Here is a 26,559-nt window from a genome sequence, read left to right as displayed (position 1 = left end):
GGTTGTCTAGGTCTTCATTGGCTAGTTAGGATCTCCCCTCACCTGGTTGTCTAGGTCTTCATTGATTAGTTAGGAACTCTTTTCACCTGGTTGACTTCATTGATTAGTTAGGAACTCCCCTCACCTGATTGACTTCATTGATTAGTTAGGATCTCCCCTCACCTGATTGACTTCATTGATTAGTTAGGAACTCCCCTCACCTGGTTGTCTAGGTCTTCATTGATTAGTTAGGAACTCCCCTCACCTGATTGACTTCATTGATTAGTTAGGAACTCCCCTCACCTGATTGACTTCATTGATTAGTTAGGATCTCCCCTCACCTGATTGACTTCATTGATTAGTTAGGAACTCCCCTCACCTGGTTGTCTAGGTCTTCATTGGCTAGTTAGGATCTCCCCTCACCTGGTTGTGTAGGTCTTCATTGGCTAGTTAGGAAGTCCCTTCACCTGGTTGACTTCATTGATTAGTTAGGATCTCCCCCCACCTGGTTGTGTAGGTCTTCATTGGCTAGTTAGGAAGTCCCTTCACCTGGTTGTCTAGGTCTTCATTGGCTAGTTAGGAACTCCCCTCACCTGGTTGTCTAGGTCTTCATTGATTAGTTAGGAAGTCCCCTCACCTGGTTGTCTAGGTCTTCATTGATTAGTTAGGAAGTCCCCTCACCTGGTTGTCTAGGTCTTCATTGGCTAGTTAGGAACTCCCCTCACCTGGTTGTCTAGGTCTTCGTTGATTAGTTAGGAAGTCCCCTCACCTGGTTGTCTAGGTCTTCATTGGCTAGTTAGGAACTCCCCTCACCTGGTTGTCTAGGTCTTCATTGGCTAGTTAGGAACTCCCCTCACCTGGTTGTCTAGGTCTTCATTGGCTAGTTAGGATCTCCCCTCACCTGGTTGTCTAGGTCTTCATTGATTAGTTAGGAACTCCCCTCACCTGGTTGTCTAGGTCTTCATTGGCTAGTTAGGAACTCCCCTCACCTGGTTGTCTAGGTCTTCATTGGCTAGTTAGGAACTCCCCTCACCTGGTTGTCTAGGTCTTCATTGGCTAGTTAGGATCTCCCCTCACCTGGTTGTCTAGGTCTTCATTGATTAGTTAGGAACTCCCCTCACCTGGTTGTCTAGGTCTTCATTGGCTAGTTAGGAACTCCCCTCACCTGGTTGTCTAGGTCTTCATTGGCTAGTTAGGAACTCCCCTCACCTGGTTGTCTAGGTCTTCATTGGCTAGTTAGGATCTCCCCTCACCTGGTTGTCTAGGTCTTCATTGATTAGTTAGGAACTCCCCTCACCTGGTTGTCTAGGTCTTCATTGGCTAGTTAGGAACTCCCCTCACCTGGTTTTCTAGGTCTTCATTGGCTAGTTAGGATCTCCCCTCACCTGGTTGTCTAGGTCTTCATTGATTAGTTAGGAACTCTTTTCACCTGATTGACTTCATTGATTAGTTAGGAAGTCCCCTCACCTGGTTGTCTAGGTCTTCATTGATTAGTTAGGAACTCCCCTCACCTGGTTGTCTAGGTCTTCATTGATTAGTTAGGAAGTCCCCTCACCTGGTTGTCTTCATTGATTAGTTAGGAAGTCCCCTCACCTGGTTGTCTAGGTCTTCATTGGCTAATTAGGAACTCCCCTCACCTGGTTGTGTAGGTCTTCATTGATTAGTTAGGAAGTCCCCTCACCTGGTTGTCTTCATTGATTAGTTAGGAAGTCCCCTCACCTGGTTGTCTAGGTCTTCATTGGCTAATTAGGAACTCCCCTCACCTGGTTGTCTAGGTCTTCATTGATTAGTTAGGAACTCCCCTCAACTGGTTGTCTAGGTCTTCATTGATTAGTTAGGATCTCCCCTCACCTGGTTGTGTAGGTCTTCATTGGAAACCAATTAAAAGGAAATAACAAAACCAACAGCCATTGGGTCCCTCACATGGAATGAGTTTGACAGCCCTGGACTAAATGCAGAATAACCCACTGAATTAAAGACAGGGTTTTGGGTCTCTCCACTCCCAGCCATATAATATACCATATGATCTGCCCATATGCACTATAAACATGGATAAAACAAGCATGAGTGAGGAATTTGACCATGGTGACCATGGTGCTTGCCTACGGAGCTGTGAGGGGAACGGCACCTCAGTACCTCCAGGCTCTGATCAGGCCCTACACCCAAATAAGGGCACTGCGTTCATCCACCTCTGGCCTGTTCGCTTCCCTACCACTGAGGAAGTACAGTTCCCGCTCAGCCCAGTCAAAACTGTTCGCTGCTCTGGCTCCCCAATGGTGGAACAAACTCCCTCATGACGCCAGGACAGCGGAGTCAATCACCACCTTCCGGAGACACCTGAAACCCCACCTCTTTAAGGAATACCTAGGATAGGATAAAGTAATCCTTCTCACCCCCTCCCCCCCTTAAAATATTTAGATGCACTATTGTAAAGTGGCTGTTCCACTGGATGTCAAAAGGTGAATGCATCAATTTGTAAGTCGCTCTGGATAAGAGAGTCTGCTAAATGACTTAAATGTAATGTAATGTAATGAATTTACGAGTTGTTTCATTTACGAGTCAGGATGAATTCAGTGAACTTAAAGCTATGTTATGTTTTGGGGCATCTCCATTCCAGCCAAGTTCTGTGGAGACCCTGGTACCCCAGCCAAGGGGAAAAGAGAAGGACGAAGTTTAATCTACAAGTCAGAGGTTACCTTCAGCTGTAGCGCCCCCTATATCCTGGTGGGGTCAACTACACGCATCTGTCAGGACGACAGCGCCTGGAGCGGCTCTCAGCCACGATGCATAGGTGGGTAACAACATCATACTGTAACAGCTACAGTCTATAGGTATCAACATCATACTGTAACAGCTACAGTCTATAGGTAACAACATACTGTAACAGCTACAGTCTATAGGTAACAGCTACAGTCTATAGGTAACATCATACTGTAACAGCTACAGTCTATAGGTAACAACATCATACTGTAACAGCTACAGTCTATAGGTAACATCATACTGTAACAGCTACAGTCTATAGGTAACAACATACTGTAACAGCTACAGTCTATAGGTAACAGCTACAGTCTATAGGTAACATCATACTGTAACAGCTACAGTCTATAGGTAACAACATCATACTGTAACAGCTACAGTCTATAGGTAACAGCTACAGTCTATAGGTAACATCATACTGTAACAGCTACAGTCTATAGGTAACAACATCATACTGTAACAGCTACAGTCTATAGGTAACAACATACTGTAACAGCTACAGTCTATAGGTAACAACATACTGTAACAGCTACAGTCTATAGGTAACAGCTACAGTCTATAGGTAACAACACCATACTGTAACAGCTATAGTCTATAGGTAACATCATACTGTAACAGCTACAGTCTATAGGTAACATCATACTGTAACAGCTACAGTCTATAGGTAACAACATCATACTGTAACAGCTACAGTCTATAGGTAACAACATACTGTAACAGCTACAGTCTATAGGTAACAACATACTGTAACAGCTACAGTCTACAGGTAACATCATACTGTAACAGCTACAGTCTATAGGTAACAACATCATACTGTAACAGCTACAGTCTATAGGTAACAACATACTGTAACAGCTACAGTCTACAGGTAACATCATACTGTAACAGCTACAGTCTATAGGTAACAACATACTGTAACAGCTACAGTCTATAGGTAACAGCTACAGTCTATAGGTAACATTTCTAAGTGACCCCAAACTTTTGATCGGTAGTGTATATTTACAATCCCCTTGTCCAAACATCAAAATAAAGAACGTAGATGCTGTTCCACTTAGAAAAGACCTTATTGATCGTTTCATTGCGCGTAAAGGTGGTGCAATTATGAGGGATTTAAGTACAAATACACCATTTACGTGTGCATGAATCGTGTCTGAATCTGGTCTGAATCGGGTCTGAATCGGGTCTGAATCGGGTCTAAATCGAGACTGAATCTGGTCTGAATCGGGTCTGAATCGGGTCTGAATCGGGTCTGAATCGGGTCTGAATCGGGTCTAAATCGGGTCTGAATTGGGTCTGAATCGGGTCTAAATCGGGTCTGAATTGGGTCTGAATCGGGACTGAATTGGGTCTGAATCAGGTCTGAATCAGGACTGAATTGGGTCTGAATCGGGACTGAATTGGGTCTGAATCGGGACTGAATTGGGTCTGAATCGGGTCTAAATCGGGTCTGAATTGGGTCTGAATTGGGTCTGAATTGGGTCTGAATCGGGTCTGAATCGGGTCTGAATCTGGTCTGAATCGGGTCTGAATCGGATCTGAATCGGCCCCCCCCATATGTTTAATAAGAGACTCTACAAAGTGTGCTTCCGTAGATATGACAGACTCATGATAGTAACCCAGGGTGATTGTGATCTATGTCCTTCTAGAACCATCCAGGACGACGTGTGAGAACCCAGGAACACCTGAACACGGCTCCATGAACATCAGCCTGGGGTTCAAGGTACGGTTGAAAGGACTGTTCCCTTCTCGATACCTTTAAAGTGGCAATCTGGGATGGGTACACCCCCCCCCATGGTTAAAACTATCATTTAAAAAACTCATAGATGGTCAGTCCTTGCATCCACAGCTCTTGTCTATGAATTTGAGAGTGGTTACATTTCTCCAGACCCAATCCCTCAGCTTTTTACCAAAGAAAGTGGTGACCATTTTGAACCCCAGTACAGTATGTTGGACTGACACTGTACTGTACCAACGATGATAGAGTACTGGTTTAAGGTCATGTCCGGTTCTGAGGGTGAAGTATGTTGGACTGGGACTGTACTGTACCAACGATGATAGAGTACTGGTTTAAGGTCGTGTCCGGTTCTGAGGGTGCAGTATGTTGGACTGAGACTGTACTGTACCAACGATGATAGAGTACTGGTTTAAGGTCGTGTCCGGTTCTGAGGGTGCAGTATGTTGGACTGAGACTGTACTGTACCAACGATGATAGAGTACTGGTTTAAGGTCATGTCCGGTTCTGAGGATACAGTATGTTGGACTGGGACTGTACTGTACCAACGATGATAGAGTACTGGTTTAAGGTTTAAAACTGTCTGGTTCTGAGCGTGCAGTATGTTGGACTGAGACTGTACTGTACCAACGATGATAGAGTACTGGTTTAAGGTTGTGTCTGGTTCTGAGGATACAGTATGTTGGCCTGAGACTGTACTGTACCAACGATGATAGAGTACTGGTTTAAGGTTTAAAACTGTCTGGTTCTGAGGATGTTGGACTGGGAGCGTGTGTGAACTGACTGTACTGTACCAACGATGATAGAGTACTGGTTTAAGGTCGTGTCCGGTTCTGAGGATGTTGGACTGGGAGCGTGTGTGAACTGACTGTACTGTACCAACGATGATAGAGTACTGGTTTAAGGTTGTGTCTGGTTCTGAGGATGTTGGACTGGGAGCGTGTGTGAACTGACTGTACTGAAACTGTATGGAGATGTGATGATATGTGAAACCACAGTCCAACCCACCAGCTGGAAGATCTAAATGTGTCTGGATTGGAATCATCTTGTATTCTGTTGGATGATGTTATATTGGCGCAAGGCAAGGCAGTCTCTGTCTCTCTCTCTGTCTCTCTCTGTCTCTCTCTCTGTCTCTCTCTCTCTCTCTCTCTCTGTCTCTCTCTGTCTCTCTCTGTCTCTCTCTGTCTCTCTCTCTCTCTGTCTGTCTCTCTCTCTCTCTCTCTCTCTCTCTCTCTCTCTGTGTCTCTCTCTGTCTCTCTCTGTCTCTCTCTGTCTCTCTCTCTGTCTCTCTCTCTCCATCTGTCTCTCTCTCTGTCTCTCTCTCTCTCTCTCTGTCTCTCTCTGTCTCTCTCTGTCTCTCTCTGTCTCTCTCTGTCTCTCTCTGTCTCTGTGTCTCTGTGTCTCTCTCTGTCTCTCTCTCTCTCTGTCTCTGTCTCTCTCTCTGTGTCTCTGTCTCTCTCTCTGTCTCTCTCTCTGTCTCTCTCTCTCTCTCTGTCTTTCTGCCTCTCTGTCTCTCTCTCTCTCTCTGTCTCTGTCTCTGTCTCTGTCTCTGTCTCTCTCTCTCTCTCTCTCTCTCTGTATGTCTCTCACTCTCACACAAATATGCTTTACACACATTTCCAATAGTGATGCAATTTGCTAAAGACTGTCTTTGAGGTTAATTAGACTTAACTGTCTTTGAGGTTAATTAGACTTAACTGGACTCATCCTAAAAGTATTCGGGGGCTCCTGAGTGGCGCAGCGGTCTAAGGCACTGCATCTCAGTGCTAGAGGCGTCAGTACAGACTCTGGTTCAGCGGTCTAAGGCACTGCATCTCAGTCCTAGAGGCGTCACTACAGACCCTGGTTCGATTCCAGGCTGTATCACAACCGGCCATGATTGGTGGGCAGTAAGGTGGAGTTTAGTAATGTCTGTCTCTCTGAACCAGGTGGGCAATAAGGGGTTTAGTAATGTCTGTCTCTCTGAACCAGGTGGGCAATAAGGGGTTTAGTAATGTCTGTCTCTCTGAACCAGGTGGGCAGTAAGGTGGAGTTTAGTAATGTCTGTCTCTCTGAACCAGTTGGGCAGTAAGGGGTTTAGTAATGTCTGTCTGTCTCTCTGAACCAGGTGGGCAGTAAGGGGTTTAGTAATGTCTGTCTGTCTCTCTGAACCAGGTGGGCAGTAAGGTGGAGTTTAGTAATGTCTGTCTCTCTGAACCAGGTGGGCAGTAAGGTGGAGTTTAGTAATGTCTGTCTCTCTGAACCAGATGGGCAGTAAGGAGTTTAGTAATGTCTGTCTCTCTGAACCAGGTGGGCAGTAAGGTGGAGTTTAGTAATGTCTGTCTCTCTGAACCAGGTGGGCAGTAAGGTGGAGTTTAGTAATGTCTGTCTCTCTGAACCAGGTGGGCAGTAAGGAGTTTAGTAATGTCTGTCTCTCTGAACCAGTTGGGCAGTAAGGGGTTTAGTAATGTCTGTCTGTCTCTCTGAACCAGGTGGGCAGTAAGGGGTTTAGTAATGTCTGTCTGTCTCTCTGAACCAGTTGGGCAGTAAGGTGGAGTTTAGTAATGTCTGTCTCTCTGAACCAGGTGGGCAGTAAGGTGGAGTTTAGTAATGTCTGTCTCTCTGAACCAGATGGGCAGTAAGGAGTTTAGTAATGTCTGTCTCTCTGAACCAGTTGGGCAGTAAGGTGGAGTTTAGTAATGTCTGTCTCTCTGAACCAGGTGGGCAGTAATGTGGGGTTTAGTAATGTCTGTCTCTCTGAACCAGGGGGGCAGTAAGGTGGAGTTTAGTAATGTCTCTCTGTCTCTCTGAACCAGCTGGGCAGTAAGGGGTTTAGTAATGTCTGTCTGTCTCTCTGAACCAGGTGGGCAGTAAGGGGTTTAGTAATGTCTGTCTCTCTGAACCAGGTGGGCAGTAATGTGGGGTTTAGTAATGTCTGTCTCTCTGAACCAGGTGGGCAGTAAGGAGTTTAGTAATGTCTGTCTCTCTGAACCAGGTGGGCAGTAAGGAGTTTAGTAATGTCTGTCTGTCTGTCTGTCTGTCTGAACCAGGTGGGCAGTAAGGTGGAGTTTAGTAATATCTGTATGTCTGTCTCTCTGAACCAGGTGGGCAGTAAGGTGGAGTTCCAGTGCCAGCAGGGCCACCTACTCCAGGGTTCCACCACCCGACTCTGCCTGTCTGACCTCACCTGGAGCGGATCTCAGCCAACATGCATCCGTGAGCTCTCCTCATCTCTTCCTCTGTCATCTTCCTCTCCTCTAGCCTCTCTCCTCTTCCTCAGTCCCCTCTCCTCATCTCTTCCTCTGTCATCTTCCTCTCCTCTAGCCTCTCTCCTCTTCCTCAGTCCCCTCTCCTTATCTCTTCCTCTGTCATCTTCCTCTCCTCTAGCCTCTCTCCTCTTCCTCAGTCCCCTCTCTTATCTCTTCCTCTGTCATCTTCCTCTCCTCTAGCCTCTCTCCTCTTCCTCAGTCCCCTCTCCTTATCTCTTCCTCTGTCATCTTCCTCTCCTCTAGCCTCTCTCCTCTTCCTCAGTCCCCTCTCCTTATCTCTTCCTCTGTCATCTTCCTCTCCTCTAGCCTCTCTCCTCTTCCTCAGTCCCCTCTCCTTATCTCTTCCTCTGTCATCTTCCTCTCCTCTAGCCTCTCTCCTCTTCCTCAGTCCCCTCTCCTTATCTCTTCCTCTGTCATCTTCCTCTCCTGACCTCTTCTTGTCTGTCTCTCTTCTCCCTCCACCTCTCCTCTCCTCTCTCCACTCTCTTATTCTTCAGTCCCCTCTCCTCTTCCTCAGTCCCCTCTCCTCTCTCCCCTCTCCTATTCCTCAGTTCCCCCTCCTCTCTCCTCTTCCTATCCCCTCTCCTCTCTCCCCTCTCCTATTCCTCAGTTCCCCCTCCTCTCTCCTCTTCTGCAGTCCTCTCTCCTCTCTCCCCTCCCTATTCCTCAGTTCCCCTCCTCTCTCCTCTTCCTATCCCCTCTCCTCTCTCCCCTCTCCTATTCCTCAGTTCCCCCTCCTCTCTCCTCTTCTGCAGTCCTCTCTCCTCTCTCCTCTCTCTGCTCTTCCCTCTCTTTGCTCTTTCCTCTCTCTTCTCTCCTCTTCCTCAGTCCTCTCTCTGCTCTCACAACCTCTCCTCTTCCTCAGTCCTCTATCCTCTATCCTCTCTCCTCTTCCTCAGTCCTCTATCCTCTCTCCTCTCTTCTCCGTCCTCCCTCCTCTCCACTTCACATCTCCTGCTCCGCTCTGCAATCAACACCATGCCATTATGAGTGTGTCTGCCAGCGAAGTGTTGTTGACATGGTTACTGATGTGTAGTGTAGCCTGAAGTGTGTAGAATGTTGCCTGGCCAATCGCTGTCAGTTCCCCTATGAAGTGTGTAGAATGTTGCCTGGCCAATCGCTGTCAGTTCCCCTATGAAGTGTGTAGAATGTTGCCTGGCCAATCGCTGTCAGTTCCCCTGTGAAGTGTGTAGAATGTTGCCTGGCCAATCGCTGTCAGTTCCCCTATGAAGTGTGTAGAATGTTGCCTGGCCAATCACTATCAGTTTCCCTGTGAAGTGTGTAGAATGTTGCCTGGCCAATCGCTGTCAGTTTCCCTGTGAAGTGTGTAGAATGTTGCCTGGCCAATCGCTATCAGTTTCCCTGTGAAGTGTGTAGAATGTTGCCTGGCCAATCGCTGTCAGTTCCCCTATGACGTGTGTAGAATGTTGCCTGGCCAATCACTGTCAGTTCCCCTATGAAGTGTGTAGAATGTTGCCTGGCCAATCACTGTCAGTTTCCTTATGAAGTGTGTAGAATGTTGTCTGGCCAATCACTGTCAGTTTCCTTATGAAGTGTGTAGAATGTTGTCTGGCCAATCACTGTCAGTTTCCTTATGAAGTGTGTAGAATGTTGTCTGGCCAATCACTGTCAGTTTCCTTATGAAGTGTGTAGAATGTTGCCTGGCCAATCGCTGTCAGTTTCCCTGTGAAGTGTGTAGAATGTTGTCTGGCCAATCGCTGTCAGTTTCCCTGTGAAGTGTGTAGAATGTTGCTTGGCCATTCGCTGTCAGTTTCCCTATGAAGTGTGTAGAATGTTGTCTGGCCAATCGCTGTCAGTTCCCCTGTGAAGTGTGTAGAATGTTGCCGGGCCAATCGCAATCAGTTTCCCTATGAAGTGTGTAGAATGTTGCCTGGCCAATCGCTGTCAGTTTCCCTGTGAAGTGTGTAGAATGTTGCCTGGCCAATCGCTGTCAGTTTCCCTGTGAAGTGTGCAGAATGTTGCCTGGCCAATCGCTGTCAGTTTCCCGAAGCCAGAGGGGCTTTTCCTCTGGGACACGCCACATCACACGACTGATGTATTCAACATTAGTATTTTAAGAGTGATAAGTGCCTGCTATTTACACTGATTCATCCGACATTAAAAGGAAACATTACTACTGTACACATTTGCATAGGATTATGATTTATTGCTGATGAAAATGATATTTCATAATCACTATTATCATAACTACTCCCCGAGACAGAAGTCCCATTGGAATTACCCTTTGATGGGAAAAATGCTCCGTTCGCTAATACAACGTCTGTATCCTCCGTACCCCAATGGTGTGTCTGTGTGGTTATTCATGTACAGTATCTCAGTGGTCTGGCTGATCTGTCTACTGCACTGCCATGTGGTGTGGTCCTGTCCTGTCTGGTCCTGTCCTGGCTGGTCCTGTCCTGTCTGGTCCTGTCCTGGCTGCTCCTGTCCTGGCTGCTCCTGTCCTGTCTGGTCCTGTCCTGTCTGGTCCTGTCCTGTCTGGTCCTGTCGGGTCCTGTCCTGTCTGGTCCTGTCCTGTCTGGTCCTGTCGGGTCCTGTCCTGGCTGCTCCTGTCCTGTCTGGTCCTGTCCTGTCTGGTCCTGTCTGGTCCTGTCCTGTCGGCTCCTGTCCTGTCGGCTCCTGTCCTGTCTGGTCCTGTCCTGGCTTCTCCTGTCCTGTCTGGTCCTGTCCTGGCTGCTCCTGTCCTGTCTGGTCCTGTCATGTCTGGTCCTGTCCTGGCTGCTCCTGTCCTGTCTGGTCCTGTCCTGGCTGCTCCTGTCCTGTCTGGTCCTGTCCTGTCTGCTCCTGTCCTGTCTGGTCCTGTCCTGTCTGGTCCTGTCCTGGCTGCTCCTGTCTTGTCTGGTCCTGTCCTGTCTGGTCCTGTCCTGTCTGGTCCTGTCCTGGCTGCTCCTGTCCTGGCTGCTCCTGTCCTGTCTGGTCCTGTCCTGTCTGGTCCTGTCCTGGCTGCTCCTGTCCTGTCTGGTCTTGTCCTGTCTGGTCCTGTGTGCTCCTGTCCTGTCTGGTCCTGTCCTGTCTGGTCCTGTCCTGTCTGGTCCTGTCCTGTCTGGTCCTGTCCTGGCTGCTCCTGTCCTGTCTGGTCCTGTCCTGTCTGGTCCTGTCCTGGCTGCTCCTGTCCTGTCTGGTCCTGTGTGCTCCTGTCCTGTCTGGTCCTGTGTGCTCCTGTCCTGTCTGGTCCTGTGTGCTCCTGTCCTGTCTGGTCTTGTCTGGTCCTGTCCTGTCTGGTCCTGTCGGGTCCTGTCCTGTCTGGTCCTGTCCTGGCTGCTCCTGTCCTGTCTGGTCCTGTCCTGTCTGGTCCTGTCCTGGCTGCTCCTGTCCTGTCTGGTCCTGTGTGCTCCTGTCCTGTCTGGTCCTGTGTGCTCCTGTCCTGTCTGGTCCTGTGTGCTCCTGTCCTGTCTGGTCTTGTCTGGTCCTGTCCTGTCTGGTCCTGTCGGGTCCTGTCCTGTCTGGTCCTGTCCTGTCTGTTCCTGTCCTGTCTGGTCCTGTCCTGTCTGGTCCTGTCCTGTCTGCTCCTGTCCTGTCTGCTCCTGTCCTGTCTGGTCCTGTGTTCTCCTGTCCTGTCTGGTCCTGTCCTGTCTGGTCCTGTGTGCTCCTGTCCTGTCTGGTCCTCCCTCCACCTCCCTAACGTCCAACTCTTACTCATGTCTGTGTGGGAGCCGTCCTGCAGCTGAAGACAGCCATAGCCTCTCATTTCATCTCCTCTCAGCATCATATTAAAATCACAAAGTCAGTCCTTGGTCTGGACCAGCTCTGTCTTTCTCCCTCCTCCTCCCTCTCTCCTCCTCCCTCATTCCCTCCTCCATCTTCTCTCTGTGATTCAGCAGAACACAGCCCTCTCCTCCTCCCTCATTCCCTCCTCCATCTTCTCTCTGTGATTGAGCAGAACACAGCCCTCTCCTCCTCCTCCCTCATTCCCTCTTCCATCTTCTCTCTGTGATGGAGCAGAACACAGCCCTTCCATCCTCCCTATTTCCTATTAGAGTTAATGTCACTAAATCATGAAGGGCCAATTCACTGCTGTGACTGTCACTAAAACAACATGAAGGGCCAATTCACTGCTGTGACTCTGTCACTAACACAACATGAAGGGCCAATTCACTGCTGTGACTCTGTCACTAACACAACATGAAGGGCCAATTCACTGCTGTGACTCTGTCATGAACTCATGTCTTCAACTCATTAGTTTAGTAGATTCAGGATATCTTCAACTCATTAGTTTAGTAGATTCAGGATATCTTCAACTCATTAGTTTAGTAGATTCATGATATCTTCAACTCATTAGTTTAGTAGATTCAGGATATCTTCAACTCATTAGTTTAGTAGATTCAGGATATCTTCAACTCATTAGTTTAGTAGATATATATATATATATTTCCAGGTTGTAAGGCAACAAAATAGGGAAAATTCCAAGGGGGGTGAATACTTTCACAAGCCTCTGTAATATGTTTCCCTGTTCACGTCCCTGATTAACTCTCTGTGTGTGTGTGTGTTCTCTCTGCAGCCCATTCGTGTAAGCAGCCCAAGTCCCCTCCCAATGCAGACGTGGTTGGGATGGAGCTGGCTCCGTATGGCTACACCCTGCTCTACTCCTGCCAGCCTGGCTTCATCCTGTCCGGGGGGTCAGAACACAGGGTCTGCAGGTCTGATGGGAGCTGGACCGGTAAGGTCCCCATCTGCAGAGGTAGGGAAATGAAGTCTATCTGGTTTTATACTATGATATTGATATATGTTTCCAACACAACTTGACAGATACTGAGATACAATGCCAGTGATGAGAACAAACAATAGATATCTAAATGTGACAAATAAGTGTAGAAGTACTGTAGAAAGCTGGTTATGTCTGGACAGAAGTACTGTAGAAAGCTGGTTATGGTTGGGACAGAAGTATTGTAGAAAGCTGGTTATGTCTGGGCAGAAGTACTGTAGAAAGCTGGTTATGTCTGGACAGAAGTACTGTAGAAAGCTGGTTATGTCTGGGCAGAAGTACTGTAGAAAGCTGGTTATGGTTGGGACAGAAGTATTGTAGAAAGCTGGTTATGTCTGGGCAGAAGTACTGTAGAAAGCTGGTTATGTCTGGGCAGAAGTACTGTAGAAAGCTGGTTATGTCTGGGCAGAAGTACTGTAGAAAGCTGGTTATGTCTGGGCAGAAGTACTGTAGAAAGCTGGTTATGTCTGGGCAGAAGTACTGTAGAAAGCTGGTTATGTCTGGGCAGAAGTACTGTAGAAAGCTGGTTATGGCTGGGACAGAAGTATTGTAGAAAGCTGGTTATGGTTGGGACAGAAGTATTGTAGAAAGCTGGTTATGTCTGGGCAGAAGTACTGTAGAAAGCTGGTTATGTCTGGACAGAAGTACTGTAGAAAGCTGGTTATGGTTGGGACAGAAGTACTGTAGAAAGCTGGTTATGGTTGGGACAGAAGTACTGTAGAAAGCTGGTTATGTCTGGGCAGAAGTACTGTAGAAAGCTGGTTATGTCTGGACAGAAGTACTGTAGAAAGCTGGTTATGGTTGGGACAGAAGTACTGTAGAAAGCTGGTTATGGCTGGGACAGAAGTACTGTAGAAAGCTGGTTATGGTTGGGACAGAAGTATTGTAGAAAGCTGGTTATGTCTGGGCAGAAGTACTGTAGAAAGCTGGTTATGTCTGGGCAGAAGTACTGTAGAAAGCTGGTTATGTCTGGGCAGAAGTACTGTAGAAAGCTGGTTATGTCTGGGCAGAAGTACTGTAGAAAGCTGGTTATGTCTGGACAGAAGTACTGTAGAAAGCTGGTTATGGTTGGGACAGAAGTACTGTAGAAAGCTGGTTATGGCTGGGACAGAAGTACTGTAGAAAGCTGGTTATGTCTGGACAGAAGTACTGTAGAAAGCTGGTTATGGTTGGGACAGAAGTACTGTAGAAAGCTGGTTATGGTTGGGACAGAAGTACTGTAGAAAGCTGGTTATGGCTGGGACAGAAGTACTGTAGAAAGCTGGTTATGTCTGGACAGAAGTACTGTAGAAAGCTGGTTATGGTTGGGACAGAAGTACTGTAGAAAGCTGGTTATGGCTGGGACAGAAGTACTGTAGAAAGCTGGTTATGGCTGGGACAGAAGTACTGTAGAAAGCTGGTTATGGCTGGGACAGAAGTACTGTAGAAAGTTGGTTATGGCTGGGACAGAAGTACTGTAGAAAGTTGGTTATGGCTGGGACAGAAGTACTGTAGAAAGCTGGTTATGGCTGGGCATGGAAGAATCTCTTCCTGCCGTAAACAGCACCTGGAAAGAATCTCTTCCTGCCATAAACAGCACCTGGAAAGAATCTCTTCCTGCCATAAACAGCACCTGAAGGAAGCTCTTCCTGCCATAAACAGCACCTGGAAAGACTCTCTTCCTGCCATAAACAGCACCTGAAGGAATCTCTTCCTGCCATAAACAGCACCTGGAAAGAATATCTTCCTGCCATAAACAGCACCTGGAATAATCTCTTCCTGCCATAAACAGCACCTGGAAGAATCTCTTCCTGCCATAAACAGCACCTGGAAAGAATCTCTTCCTGCCATAAACAGAACCTGGAATAATCTCTTCCTGCCATAAACAGCACCTGAAGGAATCTCTTCCTGCCATAAACAGCACCTGGAAAGACTCTCTTCCTGCCATAAACAGCACCTGAAGGAATCTCTTCCTGCCATAAACAGCACCTGGAAAGAATATCTTCCTGCCATAAACAGCACCTGGAATAATCTCTTCCTGCCATAAACAGCACCTGGAAGAATCTCTTCCTGCCATAAACAGCACCTGGAAAGAATCTCTTCCTGCCATAAACAGAACCTGGAATAATCTCTTCCTGCCGTAAACAGCACCTGGAAAGAATCTCTTCCTGCCGTAAACAGCACCTGGAAAGAATCTCTTCCTGCCGTAAACAGCACCTGGAAAGAATCTCTTCCTGCCGTAAACAGCACCTGGAAAGAATCTCTTCCTGCCATAAACAGCACCTGGAAAGAATCTCTTCCTGCCATAAACAGCACCTGGAAAGAATCTCTTCCTGCCATAAACAGAACCTGGAATAATCTCTTCCTGCCATAAACAGCACCTGGAAAGAATCTCTTCCTGAAATAAACAGCACCTGGAAGAATCTCTTCCTGCCATAAACAGCACCTGAAGGAATCTCTTCCTGCCATAAACAGCACCTGGAAAGAATCTCTTCCTGAAATAAACAGCACCTGGAAGAATGTCTTCCTGCCATAAACAGCACCTGGAAGAAGCGTCTACATATTTTCCGCGGTGCCGTTGTATCTCAGTAACTGTCATGTTGTGTTGCGTTAGAAACTCTATTCTCTGAGAGCTGATGTAAAATGTGCACCCACACACACACACACACACACACACACACACACACACACACACACACACACACACACACACACACACACACACACACACACACACACACACACACACACACACACACACACACACAGTATGTATCTTCCTTGCAGGCTCTGCAACATTAAGGAGAGCTACTGTGTTAGCAACACAGTCATGAAAGTGTTTATTTTTGATAACATCCCGAGGGTGTTTCTGCTGTGCTCTGAAACAGCGCCGATTTGTGAGATACATAATTCTATGTTTCTTTCCAGTGGGCTCCAAACAGACGGAGAAACCTACCGCAACCTTACAGGGAACGCCAAGCCCCAACATACAAGGTAAGAAGAATACAGTACATTTACATGATAAGAAGAATACAGTAACTTTACATGATAAGAAGAATACAGTAACTTTACATGATAAGAATACAGTAACTTTACATGATAAGAAGAATACAGTAACTTTACATGATAAGAAGAATACAGTAACTTTACATGATAAGAAGAATACAGTAACTTTACATGATAAGAAGAATACAGTAACTTTACATGATAAGAAGAATACAGTAAATTTACATGATAAGAAGAATACAGTAAATGTACATGGTAAGAAGAATACAGTAACTTTACATGATAAGAAGAATACAGTAACTTTACATGATAAGAAGAATACAGTAACTTTACATGATAAGAAGAATACAGTAACTTTACATGATAAGAAGAATACAGTAAATTTACATGATAAGAAGAATACAGTAAATGTACATGGTAAGAAGAATACAGTAACTTTACATGATAAGAAGAATACAGTAAAATTACATGATAAGAAGAATACAGTAAATGTACATGGTAAGAAGAATACAGTAACTTTACATGATAAGAAGAATACAGTAACTTTACATGATAAGAAGAATACAGTACATTTACATGATAAGAAGAATACAGTAACTTTACATGGTAAGAAGAATACAGTAACTTTACATGATAAGAATACAGTACATTTACATGATAAGAAGAATACAGTAACTTTACATGATAAGAATACAGTACATTTACATGATAAGAATACAGTACATTTACATGATAAGAAGAATACAGTAACTTTACATGATAAGAAGAATACAGTAACTTTACATGATAAGAAGAATACAGTAACTTTACATGATAAGAAGAATACAGTACATTTACATGATAAGAAGAATACAGTACATTTACATGATAAGAAGAATACAGTAACTTTACATGATAAGAAGAATACAGTACATTTACATGATAAGAAGAATACAGTACATTTACATGATAAGAAGAATACAGTACATTTACATGATAAGAAGAATACAGTAACTTTACATGATAAGAAGAATACAGTAACTTTACATGATAAGAAGAATACAGTAACTTTACATGATAAGAATACAGTAAATTTACATGATAAGAATACAGTACATTTACATGATAAGAAGAATACAGTAACTTTACATGATAATAAGAATACAGTAAATGTACATGGTAAGAAGAATACAGTAACTTTACATGATAAGAAGAATACAGTAACTTTACATGATAAGAAGAATACAGTACATTTACATGATAAGAAGAATACAGTAACTTTACATGATAAGAATACAGTACATTTACATGATAAGAATACAGTACATTTACATGATAAGAAGAATACAGTAACTTTACATGATAAGAAGAATACAGTAACTTTACATGATAAGAAGAATACAGTAACTTTACATGATAAGAAGAATACAGTACATTTACATGATAAGAAGAATACAGTACATTTACATGATAAGAAGAATACAGTAACTTTACATGATAAGAAGAATACAGTACATTTACATGATAAGAAGAATACAGTACATTTACATGATAAGAAGAATACAGTACATTTACATGATAAGAAGAATACAGTAACTTTACATGATAAGAAGAATACAGTAACTTTACATGATAAGAAGAATACAGTAACTTTACATGATAAGAATACAGTAAATTTACATGATAAGAATACAGTACATTTACATGATAAGAAGAATACAGTAACTTTACATGATAATAAGAATACAGTAAATGTACATGGTAAGAAGAATACAGTAACTTTACATGATAAGAAGAATACAGTAACTTTACATGATAAGAAGAATACAGTACATTTACATGATAAGAAGAATACAGTAACTTTACATGGTAAGAAGAATACAGTAACTTTACATGATAAGAATACAGTACATTTACATGATAAGAAGAATACAGTAACTTTACATGATAAGAATACAGTACATTTACATGATAAGAAGAATACAGTAACTTTACATGATAAGAAGAATACAGTAACTTTACATGATAAGAAGAATACAGTACATTTACATGATAAGAAGAATACAGTAACTTTACATGGTAAGAAGAATACAGTAACTTTACATGATAAGAATACAGTCAATTTACATGATAAGAATACAGTAACTTTACATGATAAGAAGAATACAGTAACTTTACATGATAAGAAGAATACAGTACATTTACATGATAAGAAGAATACAGTAACTTTACATGATAAGAAGAATACAGTACATTTACATGATAAGAAGAATACAGTACATTTACATGATAAGAAGAATACAGTAACTTTACATGATAAGAATACAGTACATTTACATGATAAGAAGAATACAGTAACTTTACATGATAAGAAGAATACAGTACATTTACATGATAAGAAGAATACAGTAACTTTACATGATAAGAAGAATACAGTACATTTACATGATAAGAAGAATACAGTAACTTTACATGATAAGAAGAATACAGTAACTTTACATGATAAGAATACAGTACATTTACATGATAAGAAGAATACAGTAAATTTACATGATAAGAAGAATACAGTACATTTACATGATAAGAAGAATACAGTACATTTACATGATAAGAAGAATACAGTAACTTTACATGATAAGAAGAATACAGTAACTTTACATGATAAGAATACAGTACATTTACATGATAAGAAGAATACAGTACATTTACATGATAAGAAGAATACAGTACATTTACATGATAAGAAGAATACAGTACATTTACATGATAAGAAGAATACAGTACATTTACATGATAAGAAGAATACAGTAAATTTACATGATACGAATACAGTACATTTACATGATAAGAAGAATACAGTAACTTTACATGATAAGAAGAATACAGTACATTTACATGATAAGAAGAATACAGTACATTTACATGATAAGAAGAATACAGTACATTTACATGATAAGAAGAATACAGTACATTTACATGATAAGAAGAATACAGTAACTTTACAAAGGGGATTGTTCCATAGCCACTTATGGTAGTTATCCATACTGAGTGGATGAAGCATGACGAACACCTGTTCTTTCCATGACACAATAAATGGAAGAGGGGGAAAACAACACCAAATGAACTAAATCAATCCTAATGTTTTATATGGCGCTACGTAATGAATGATCTGTATTGCTGAGGTCTGTGTTTAACGTCCTGTATTCCAGTCCCCGATGACGTCTTCGCCCCTCACTTCATCTGGAGAGGCTCCTATGATTACAAGAGTCAGAAACATCCGATGTCTTTGACCGTCACTCGTTTTAATAGCAGCACGGGAATAGTGAACGCCACGCTAAACCACAGCAACGTGGAATTCCTGCTCTCTGGTACGTTCGTTTATCATGTCACCTTTTCCTGCTTTTAGTTGTTGTTGTTGTTGATGTTGCTGTTGTTGTTTTTGTTAATGTTGTTGTTGTTTTTATTGTTGCTGTTGTTGTTGTTGTTGTTGTTGTTGTTGTTACATGCATGTTGTGGTTGTGTCTCACCATATTCATCAGTTTACTGGCAGAAATCTAATTGGTTGAAAAGAGGTCTATTGTAATTTGTGCTGACTCCTCTCCCCCTTCCCTTCCCTCTCCTCTCCTTTTCCCTCTTCTCCTATCTCCCTCCCTTCCTTTCCCTCTCTTATCCCCTCCTCGACTCTCCTCTCCTATCTCCCTCCTTCCCTTCCCTCTCTTATCCCCTCCCCTCCTCTCCTCTCCTATCTCCCTCCTTCCCTTCCCTTCCCTCTCTTATCCCCTCCCCTCCTCTCCTCTCCTATCTCCCTCCTTCCCTTCCCTCTCTTATCCCCTCCCCTCCTCTCCTATCTCCCTCCTTCCCTTCCCTCTCTTATCCCGTCCCCTCCTCTCATATCTCCCTTCCCTTCCTATCTCTCCCCTCCCTACCCTCCCGTCCCCTCCCCTCCCCTCCTATCCCCTTCCCTTCCCTCCTCTCCTCTCCTTCCCTTCCCTCTCCTCTCCTCCCCTTCCCTCTCCTCTCCTCTCCCCTCCCCTCCCCTCCCCTCCCCCCTTCCCTTCCCTTCCCTTCCCTTCCCTCTCCTCTCCTCTCTTCTCCTCTAGGAGTGTATAAGAACCACGAGGCCAGGTTAATGCTCCTGCTGTACCACATGAAAGCCCTGGCCCACAGCACGTATAGCCGGGTTACCGAGGAGACCTGGGCTATGGATGGTTTTGTAAGTACCCTGGGATACCCTAGAGTCAGGCTGTGGACTGTAGTATAACTGTGGAAGACCTTCACTGTGTGTTACTTTCTAACACAGGAGTCTCTGTTGCCACTATGGTAACGTTTACAAAAACAATTGATTCAACAAATCTGATGTTGCAAATTGGTTCTATGATTCAACTCTCTGTGATGTATATTGACTGTGTTTATATGATTCAACTCTCTGTGATGTATATTGACTGTGTTTATATGATTCAACTCTCTGTGATGTATATTGACTGTTTATATGATTCAACTCTCTGTGATGTATATTGACTGTGTTTATATGATTCAACTCTCTGTGATGTATATTGACTGTGTTTATATGATTCAACTCTCTGTGATGTATATTGACTGTTTATATGATTCAACTCTCTGTGATGTATATTGACTGTGTTTATATGATTCAACTCTCTGTGATGTATATTGACTGTGTTTATATGATTCAACTCTCTGTGATGTATATTGACTGTTTATATGATTCAACTCTCTGTGATGTATATTGACTGTGTTTATATGATTCAACTCTCTGTGATGTATTGAACAGTTAGTATATTGACTGTTTATATGATTCAACTCTCTGTGATTTATATTGACTGTTTATATGATTCAACTCTCTGTGATGTATATTGACTGTTTATATGATTCAACTCTCTGTGATTTATATTGACTGTTTATATGATTCATCTCTCTGTGATGTATATTGACTGTTTATATGATTCAACTCTCTGTGATGTATATTGACTGTTTCTATGATTCAACTCTCTGTGATGTATGGAACAGTTAGTATATTGACTGTTTATATGATTCAACTCTCTGTGATGTATATTGACTGTTTATATGATTCAACTCTCTGTGATGTATATTGACTGTGTTTATATGATTCAACTCTCTGTGATGTATATTGACTGTGTTTATATGATTCAACTCTCTGTGATGTATATTGACTGTTTATATGATTCAACTCTCTGTGATGTATATTGACTGTGTTTATATGATTCAACTCTCTGTGATGTATTGAACAGTTAGTATATTGACTGTTTATATGATTCAACTCTCTGTGATTTATATTGACTGTTTATATGATTCAACTCTCTGTGATGTATATTGACTGTTTATATGATTCAACTCTCTGTGATTTATATTGACTGTTTATATGATTCATCTCTCTGTGATGTATATTGACTGTTTATATGATTCAACTCTCTGTGATGTATATTGACTGTTTCTATGATTCAACTCTCTGTGATGTATGGAACAGTTAGTATATTGACTGTTTATATGATTCAACTCTCTGTGATGTATGGAACAGTTAGTATATTGACTGTTTATATGATTCAACTTTCTGTGATGTATTGAACAGTTCGTATATTGACTGTTTATATGATTCAACTCTCTGTGATGTATATTGACTGTTTATATGATTCAACTCTCTGTGATGTATTGAACAGTTAGTATATTGACTGTGTTTATATGATTCAACTCTCTGTGATGTATATTGACTGTTTATATGATTCAACTCTCTGTGATGTATTGAACAGTTAGTATATTGACTGTGTTTATATGATTCAACTCTCTGTGATGTATATTGACTGTTTATATGATTCAACTCTCTGTGATGTATTGAACAGTTCGTATATTGACTGTTTATATGATTCAACTCTCTGTGATGTATTGAACAGTTCGTATATTGACTGTTTATATGATTCAACTCTCTGTGATGTATTGAACAGTTAGTATATTGACTGTGTTTATATGATTCAACTCTCTGTGATGTATTGAACAGTTAGTATATTGACTGTGTTTATATGATTCAACTCTCTGTGATGTATATTGACTGTTTATATGATTCAACTCTCTGTGATGTATTGAACAGTTCGTATATTGACTGTTTATATGATTCAACTCTCTGTGATGTATTGAACAGTTCGTATATTGACTGTTTATATGATTCAACTCTCTGTGATGTATATTGACTGTTTATATGATTCAACTCTCTGTGATGTATTGAACAGTTCGTATATTGACTGTTTATATGATTCAACTCTCTGTGATGTATATTGACTGTTTATATGATTCAACTCTCTGTGATGTATGGAACAGTTCGTATATTGACTGTTTATATGATTCAACTCTCTGTGATGTATTGAACAGTTAGTATATTGACTATGTTTAGTGCGTCTCTTGGCTTCCGTAACTTTGCTGCTTTGACTATATGTTAAACATCCAGAAGAACTGGCTGTCGAATTGGACTATTAACCAACTCCTCTACAGTACTGAGAACTTTAAAGGCCAGAAACATGGTAGGACTGAACGGCAGACAGACAGTAACATGGTAGGACTGCACGGCAGACAGACAGACAGTAACATGGTAGGACTGAACGGCAGACAGACAGACAGTAACATGGTAGGACTGCACGGCAGACAGACAGTGACATGGTAGGACTGCACGGCAGACAGACAGACAGTAACATGGTAGGACTGAACAGCAGACAGACAGTAACATAGTAGGACTGAACGGCAGACAGACAGTAACATGGTAGGACTGCACGGCAGACAGACAGTAACATGGTAGGACTGAACGACAGACAGACAGTAACATGGTAGGACTGCACGGCAGACAGACAGTAACATGGTAGGACTGCACGGCAGACAGACAGTAACATGGTAGGACTGGATGGCAGACAGACAGTAACATGGTAGGACTGTACGGCAGACAGACAGTAACATGATAGGACTGAACGACAGACAGACAGTAACATGGTAGGACTGCACGGCAGACAGACAGTAACATGGTAGGACTGCACGGCAGACAGACAGTAACATGGTAGGACTGGACGGCAGACAGACAGAAACATGGTAGTACTGTACGGCAGACAGACAGTAACATGGTAGTACTGTACGGCAGACAGACAGTAACATGGAAGGACTGTACGGCAGACAGACAGAAACATGGTAGTACTGTGTGGCAGACAGACCGCTCATAAGGAGTTATTGACAGAAGACATCAGTAACTCAGTCATTTCAACGAGATGGGTTTTACATGTCTGAACAAAGGAGAAGTTCACTGTTTTTCTTTTATCTCCTGTGAAAGGTCTCAGCTGAACCTGACGGGGGCAGTTATGTATTCCAAGGCTTCATACAGGGGAAAGACTATGGACAGTTCGGGCTGCAGAGACTAGGTAGGTAGGATTTAGAACAAGGCTTCTGTCTGCAGGGGAAAGACTATGGACAGTTCGGGCTGCAGAGACTAGGTAGGTAGGATTTAGAACAAGGCTTCTGTCTGCAGGGGAAAGACTATGGACAGTTCGGGCTGCAGAGACTAGGTAGGTAGGATTTAGAACAAGGCTTCTGTCTGCAGGGGAAAGACTATGGACAGTTCGGGCTGCAGAGACTAGGTAGGTAGGATTTAGAACAAGGCTTCTGTCTGCAGGGGAAAGACTATGGACAGTTCGGGCTGCAGAGACTAGGTAGGTAGGATTTAGAACAAGGCTTCTGTCTGCAGGGGAAAGACTATGGACAGTTCGGGCTGCAGAGACTAGGTAGGTAGGATTTAGAACTACTCAATCTTATCACAACAATTACACATTTGACAATTGTAACCACCAACATTGTGTCGTCCTCCTCTTCCTATTCCTCCTGTTCGTCCTCCTCCTCCTCCTCTTCCAATTCATCTTCCTCTTCCTCCCCATCTTCCTCTTCCTCCTCTTCCTCTTCTTCCTCCTCTTCCCTCTTCTTCCTCCTCTTCCTCTTCCTCTTCTTCCTCCTCCTCCTCCTCTTCCTCTTCCTCTTCCTCCTCCTGCTCCTCCTCCTCCTCCTCCTGCTCCTGGATTGTTCCCCATGTAGGTATGAAGGTGAGAGAGATCAACATCACCACTGCAGGTCCTCCCCATGTCTCCAAAAGCAGCTCTATGGTCATAGCCATCCTGGTACCTTTCTTTGGCCTCGTGTTGGCAGGCCTGGGATTCTATCTCTACAAACAACGGTAAGTAGCTTCGGCAACGGTGCGTAGCCGGCAACGGTAACGGTGCGTAGTTTCGGCAATGGTACGTAGCTTGGTAACCCGATAATAATAATACACGCCACTTAGACAGAGGCTTCTCTCCCACTGCACACTGAGCAGTGAGTGTACAGGAAGCCACACTGAGCAGTGAGTGTACAGGAATCCACACAGTGCAGTGAGTGTACAGGAAGCCACACAGTGCAGTGAGTGTACAGGAAGCCACACAGTGCAGTGAGTGTACAGGAATCCACACAGTGCAGTGAGTGTACAGGAAGCCACACAGTGCAGTGAGTGTACAGGAAGCCACACAGTGCAGTGAGTGTACAGGAATCCACACAGTGCAGTGAGTGTACAGGAATCCACACAGTGCAGTGAGTGTACAGGAAGCCACACAGTGCAGTGAGTGTACAGGAAGCCACACAGTGCAGTGAGTGTACAGGAAGCCACACAGGACCACTTCCTGTTCATATTGTTCGTAGAGAAGTTCCTGACATTTGAGAAGTGGTTGATGCTTTAAAACAGAAGCTGTACAGTAGATTGATGAAGTGGTATCGTCTCATTGACAGATGTGTGTGTGTACTGTGTGTGTACTCTATATTGTAGGAAAACGGATCAGACCCAGTACACCGGCTGTTCAGTCCACGAGAACAGCAACGGCCAGGCGACATATGAGAACCCCATGTACGACACCAACACCAAGTCTGCGGAGGGGAAAGTGGTTCGCCGACCCCAACCTCAACACCGTATGCACTGTGGTTTGAAGATGTGTGCCAAACGCACCGGGGTTTGACGATGCTTTTGCCGAACAGGAAAAGCTTGTTCAGAAATGCATCACTGGTTTGATGCTACACTGTACTGTGGTTTATTGATGCTGTCTGACGAACCGAATTGCCCGAGAGTTCTTTTGGTAAAAAAAAAAAAAATGGATGTCTTGTCTTTTATAATATCTCTCTGCAACAAGTTTCTGAAGACGGCACAGCACAGCCTCGGGAAACAGGAAGGCAAAGCACACCTTCAGGAACAACAGTTGTGCGTGTTGTGGATGATGGACGGGGTGAGTCAGCAAGCAGAATGAGACGGTCTTCTTTTTCAAATACATCTTCACCTGATGGGTGAAGTTATTCCTAACTGCACTCTGAGAGTGATGCTATGTGAATAATGCTGTTCCCGACATGTTGGTACACAAGAGTTGTTTACGCTCCAGTCAACGCAAACAATGGAGCGTCGTTAAGGCAACAGTCAACGCAAACAATGGAGCGTCGTTAAGGCAACAGTCAACGCAAACAATGGAGCGTCGTTAAGGCAACAGTCAACGCAAACAATGGAGCTTCGTTAAGGCAACCAAATGGAACCCTAGTCTTTTCCGGATGGAAGTTATCAGACCTGGGTTCAAATACTATTCAAATTCCTTTAGCCTTTTGCTCTAGTCTGCCCCAGAGGGGTGGAGTGGGTTGGTCCTTTTGCGATTATTCTATTTGGTTCAATTGCGACAAGTAAGCTCAATAAATCCCAAATACTGTAAAATATTTTAAATGTATTCGATCGATTGATTTGATGTTACAGGACATATTTTAAAAAACATATAGAGTTGACTCATTCGTCTGATCACAACAATACAATACAAATGTATCAAATCTTACTTGAACCCAGGTCTGTCTGCTAGTCCCCCCCCCCCAGTAGTCGTAGTAGTAGTAGTAGTAGTAGTCATAGTAGTAGTAGTAGTAGTAGTAGTAGTAGTATATATCCACCCTCTTTGCATGGCTCGGTTTAATTCCCCTGGATCTGATTTAAGAACGTGTCTCAGACTTAAGGCCTCAATCAGATCAAACATTATCCTGCGATACCAGACACCCACGTAGCTGATGTTTTAGCGATGTCGGAGGTTGGATCTGCGTTGGAGCTGTCAAATCGCAGAGCAGCTGTTCTCGTGATCATTGTCCTCGAAGCTACACCCCCCCCCCAACTCGCGTTAGAAATTCTGTGAAAGTGTAGGTTATTTTGAAAATGATTAAAAATCATCAAAAAATAACAAATAATGAGGATTTCTATCAGCCTTTATCGAGGTGTAGATTATATCTCACATGTCAGTGTTCAAACTTGTAAACAAGACTGATTTGGATGTCTCTTGATGAGACTCTGTGCAGCCAATGACAAGGTGTACTGCCGGGAGCCGCTTGTGGATTTGACAGCTCCAAAGCACTTCCACCTCCGTCACGACAAAACATCAGCTCCGCGGATGTTGGCTAAAGCGAATCTAATTTGATCCATAAAAGTTCCTCTCGGCGTGAGTCGATCAAAGTGATCTACTGTCTCGTTGTTTACCCACACTGTGTGATGTCAGAGAGAGAGAGAGACAGGGAAACCAGAAAGGCTGTCTCGTTCTTTGAATACTGTCAGTCTATGTAATATTGGATGCACTCTAACGTAATTATACTTAAGATTGGATGTATCATGTGTTTACCCTGACTGAGAACTGAAGGATGTATCGTGTGTCTACCCTGACTGAGAACTGAAGGATGTATCGTGTGTCTACCCTGACTGAGAACTGAAGGATGTATCGTGTGTCTACCCTGACTGAGAACTGAAGGATGTATCGTGTGTCTACCCTGACTGAGAACTGAAGGATTTATCGTGTGTCTACCCTGACTGAGAACTGAAGGATGTATCGTGTGTTTACCCTGACTGAGAACTGAAGGATGTATCATGTGTTTACCCTGACTGAGAACTGAAGGATGTATCATGTGTTTACCCTGACTGAGAACTGAAGGATGTATCATGTGTTTACCCTGACTCAGAACTTAAGGACTTATGTGTCTACCCTGACTGAGAATTTAAGGAGAAATGTTATCATCAAAGTACAGGATTTTCTTTGTGTGATGGAGAGAACATGAATTTCCTTTTTTCTGAGTTGAGT

The 26,559-nt window shown here is 43.6% G+C and overlaps 1 protein-coding gene across 1 annotated transcript; it reads left to right on the top strand.

The window, feature by feature from the left end:
* The first annotated feature begins 2,547 nt into the window (after window positions 1–2,547).
* On the top strand, window positions 2,548–24,435 carry LOC124027657 (CUB and sushi domain-containing protein 3-like). Its single transcript, XM_046340022.1, has 10 exons — window positions 2,548–2,770; window positions 4,383–4,456; window positions 7,552–7,663; window positions 12,233–12,412; window positions 15,344–15,409; window positions 18,610–18,768; window positions 19,501–19,613; window positions 22,737–22,824; window positions 23,489–23,627; window positions 24,249–24,435. Exons 1-10 carry the CDS (start codon window positions 2,572–2,574, stop codon window positions 24,433–24,435), a joined length of 1,317 nt encoding a protein of 438 aa, XP_046195978.1. The 5' UTR covers window positions 2,548–2,571.
* The last annotated feature ends 2,124 nt before the right edge of the window (window positions 24,436–26,559 follow it).

This window comes from Oncorhynchus gorbuscha, unplaced genomic scaffold, assembly GCF_021184085.1.
Source record: "Oncorhynchus gorbuscha isolate QuinsamMale2020 ecotype Even-year unplaced genomic scaffold, OgorEven_v1.0 Un_scaffold_3439, whole genome shotgun sequence".
Taxonomy (NCBI): Eukaryota; Metazoa; Chordata; class Actinopteri; order Salmoniformes; family Salmonidae; genus Oncorhynchus; species Oncorhynchus gorbuscha.
Note: the sequence above shows the minus strand (reverse complement) of the source record. Positions and strands in the feature narration are given on the sequence as shown.

Excerpts from the sequence above, each read along its gene's own strand:
- LOC124027657 (XM_046340022.1), top strand. The coding sequence starts at position 2,572 with ATGTTTTGGGGCATCTCCATTCCAGCCAAGTTCTGTGGAGACCCTGGT. Across the intron at positions 2,771-4,382 it reads CTCTCAGCCACGATGCATAG|AACCATCCAGGACGACGTGT; the intron begins GTGGGTAACAAC and ends ATGTCCTTCTAG. Across the intron at positions 18,769-19,500 it reads CGTGGAATTCCTGCTCTCTG|GAGTGTATAAGAACCACGAG; the intron begins GTACGTTCGTTT and ends CTTCTCCTCTAG.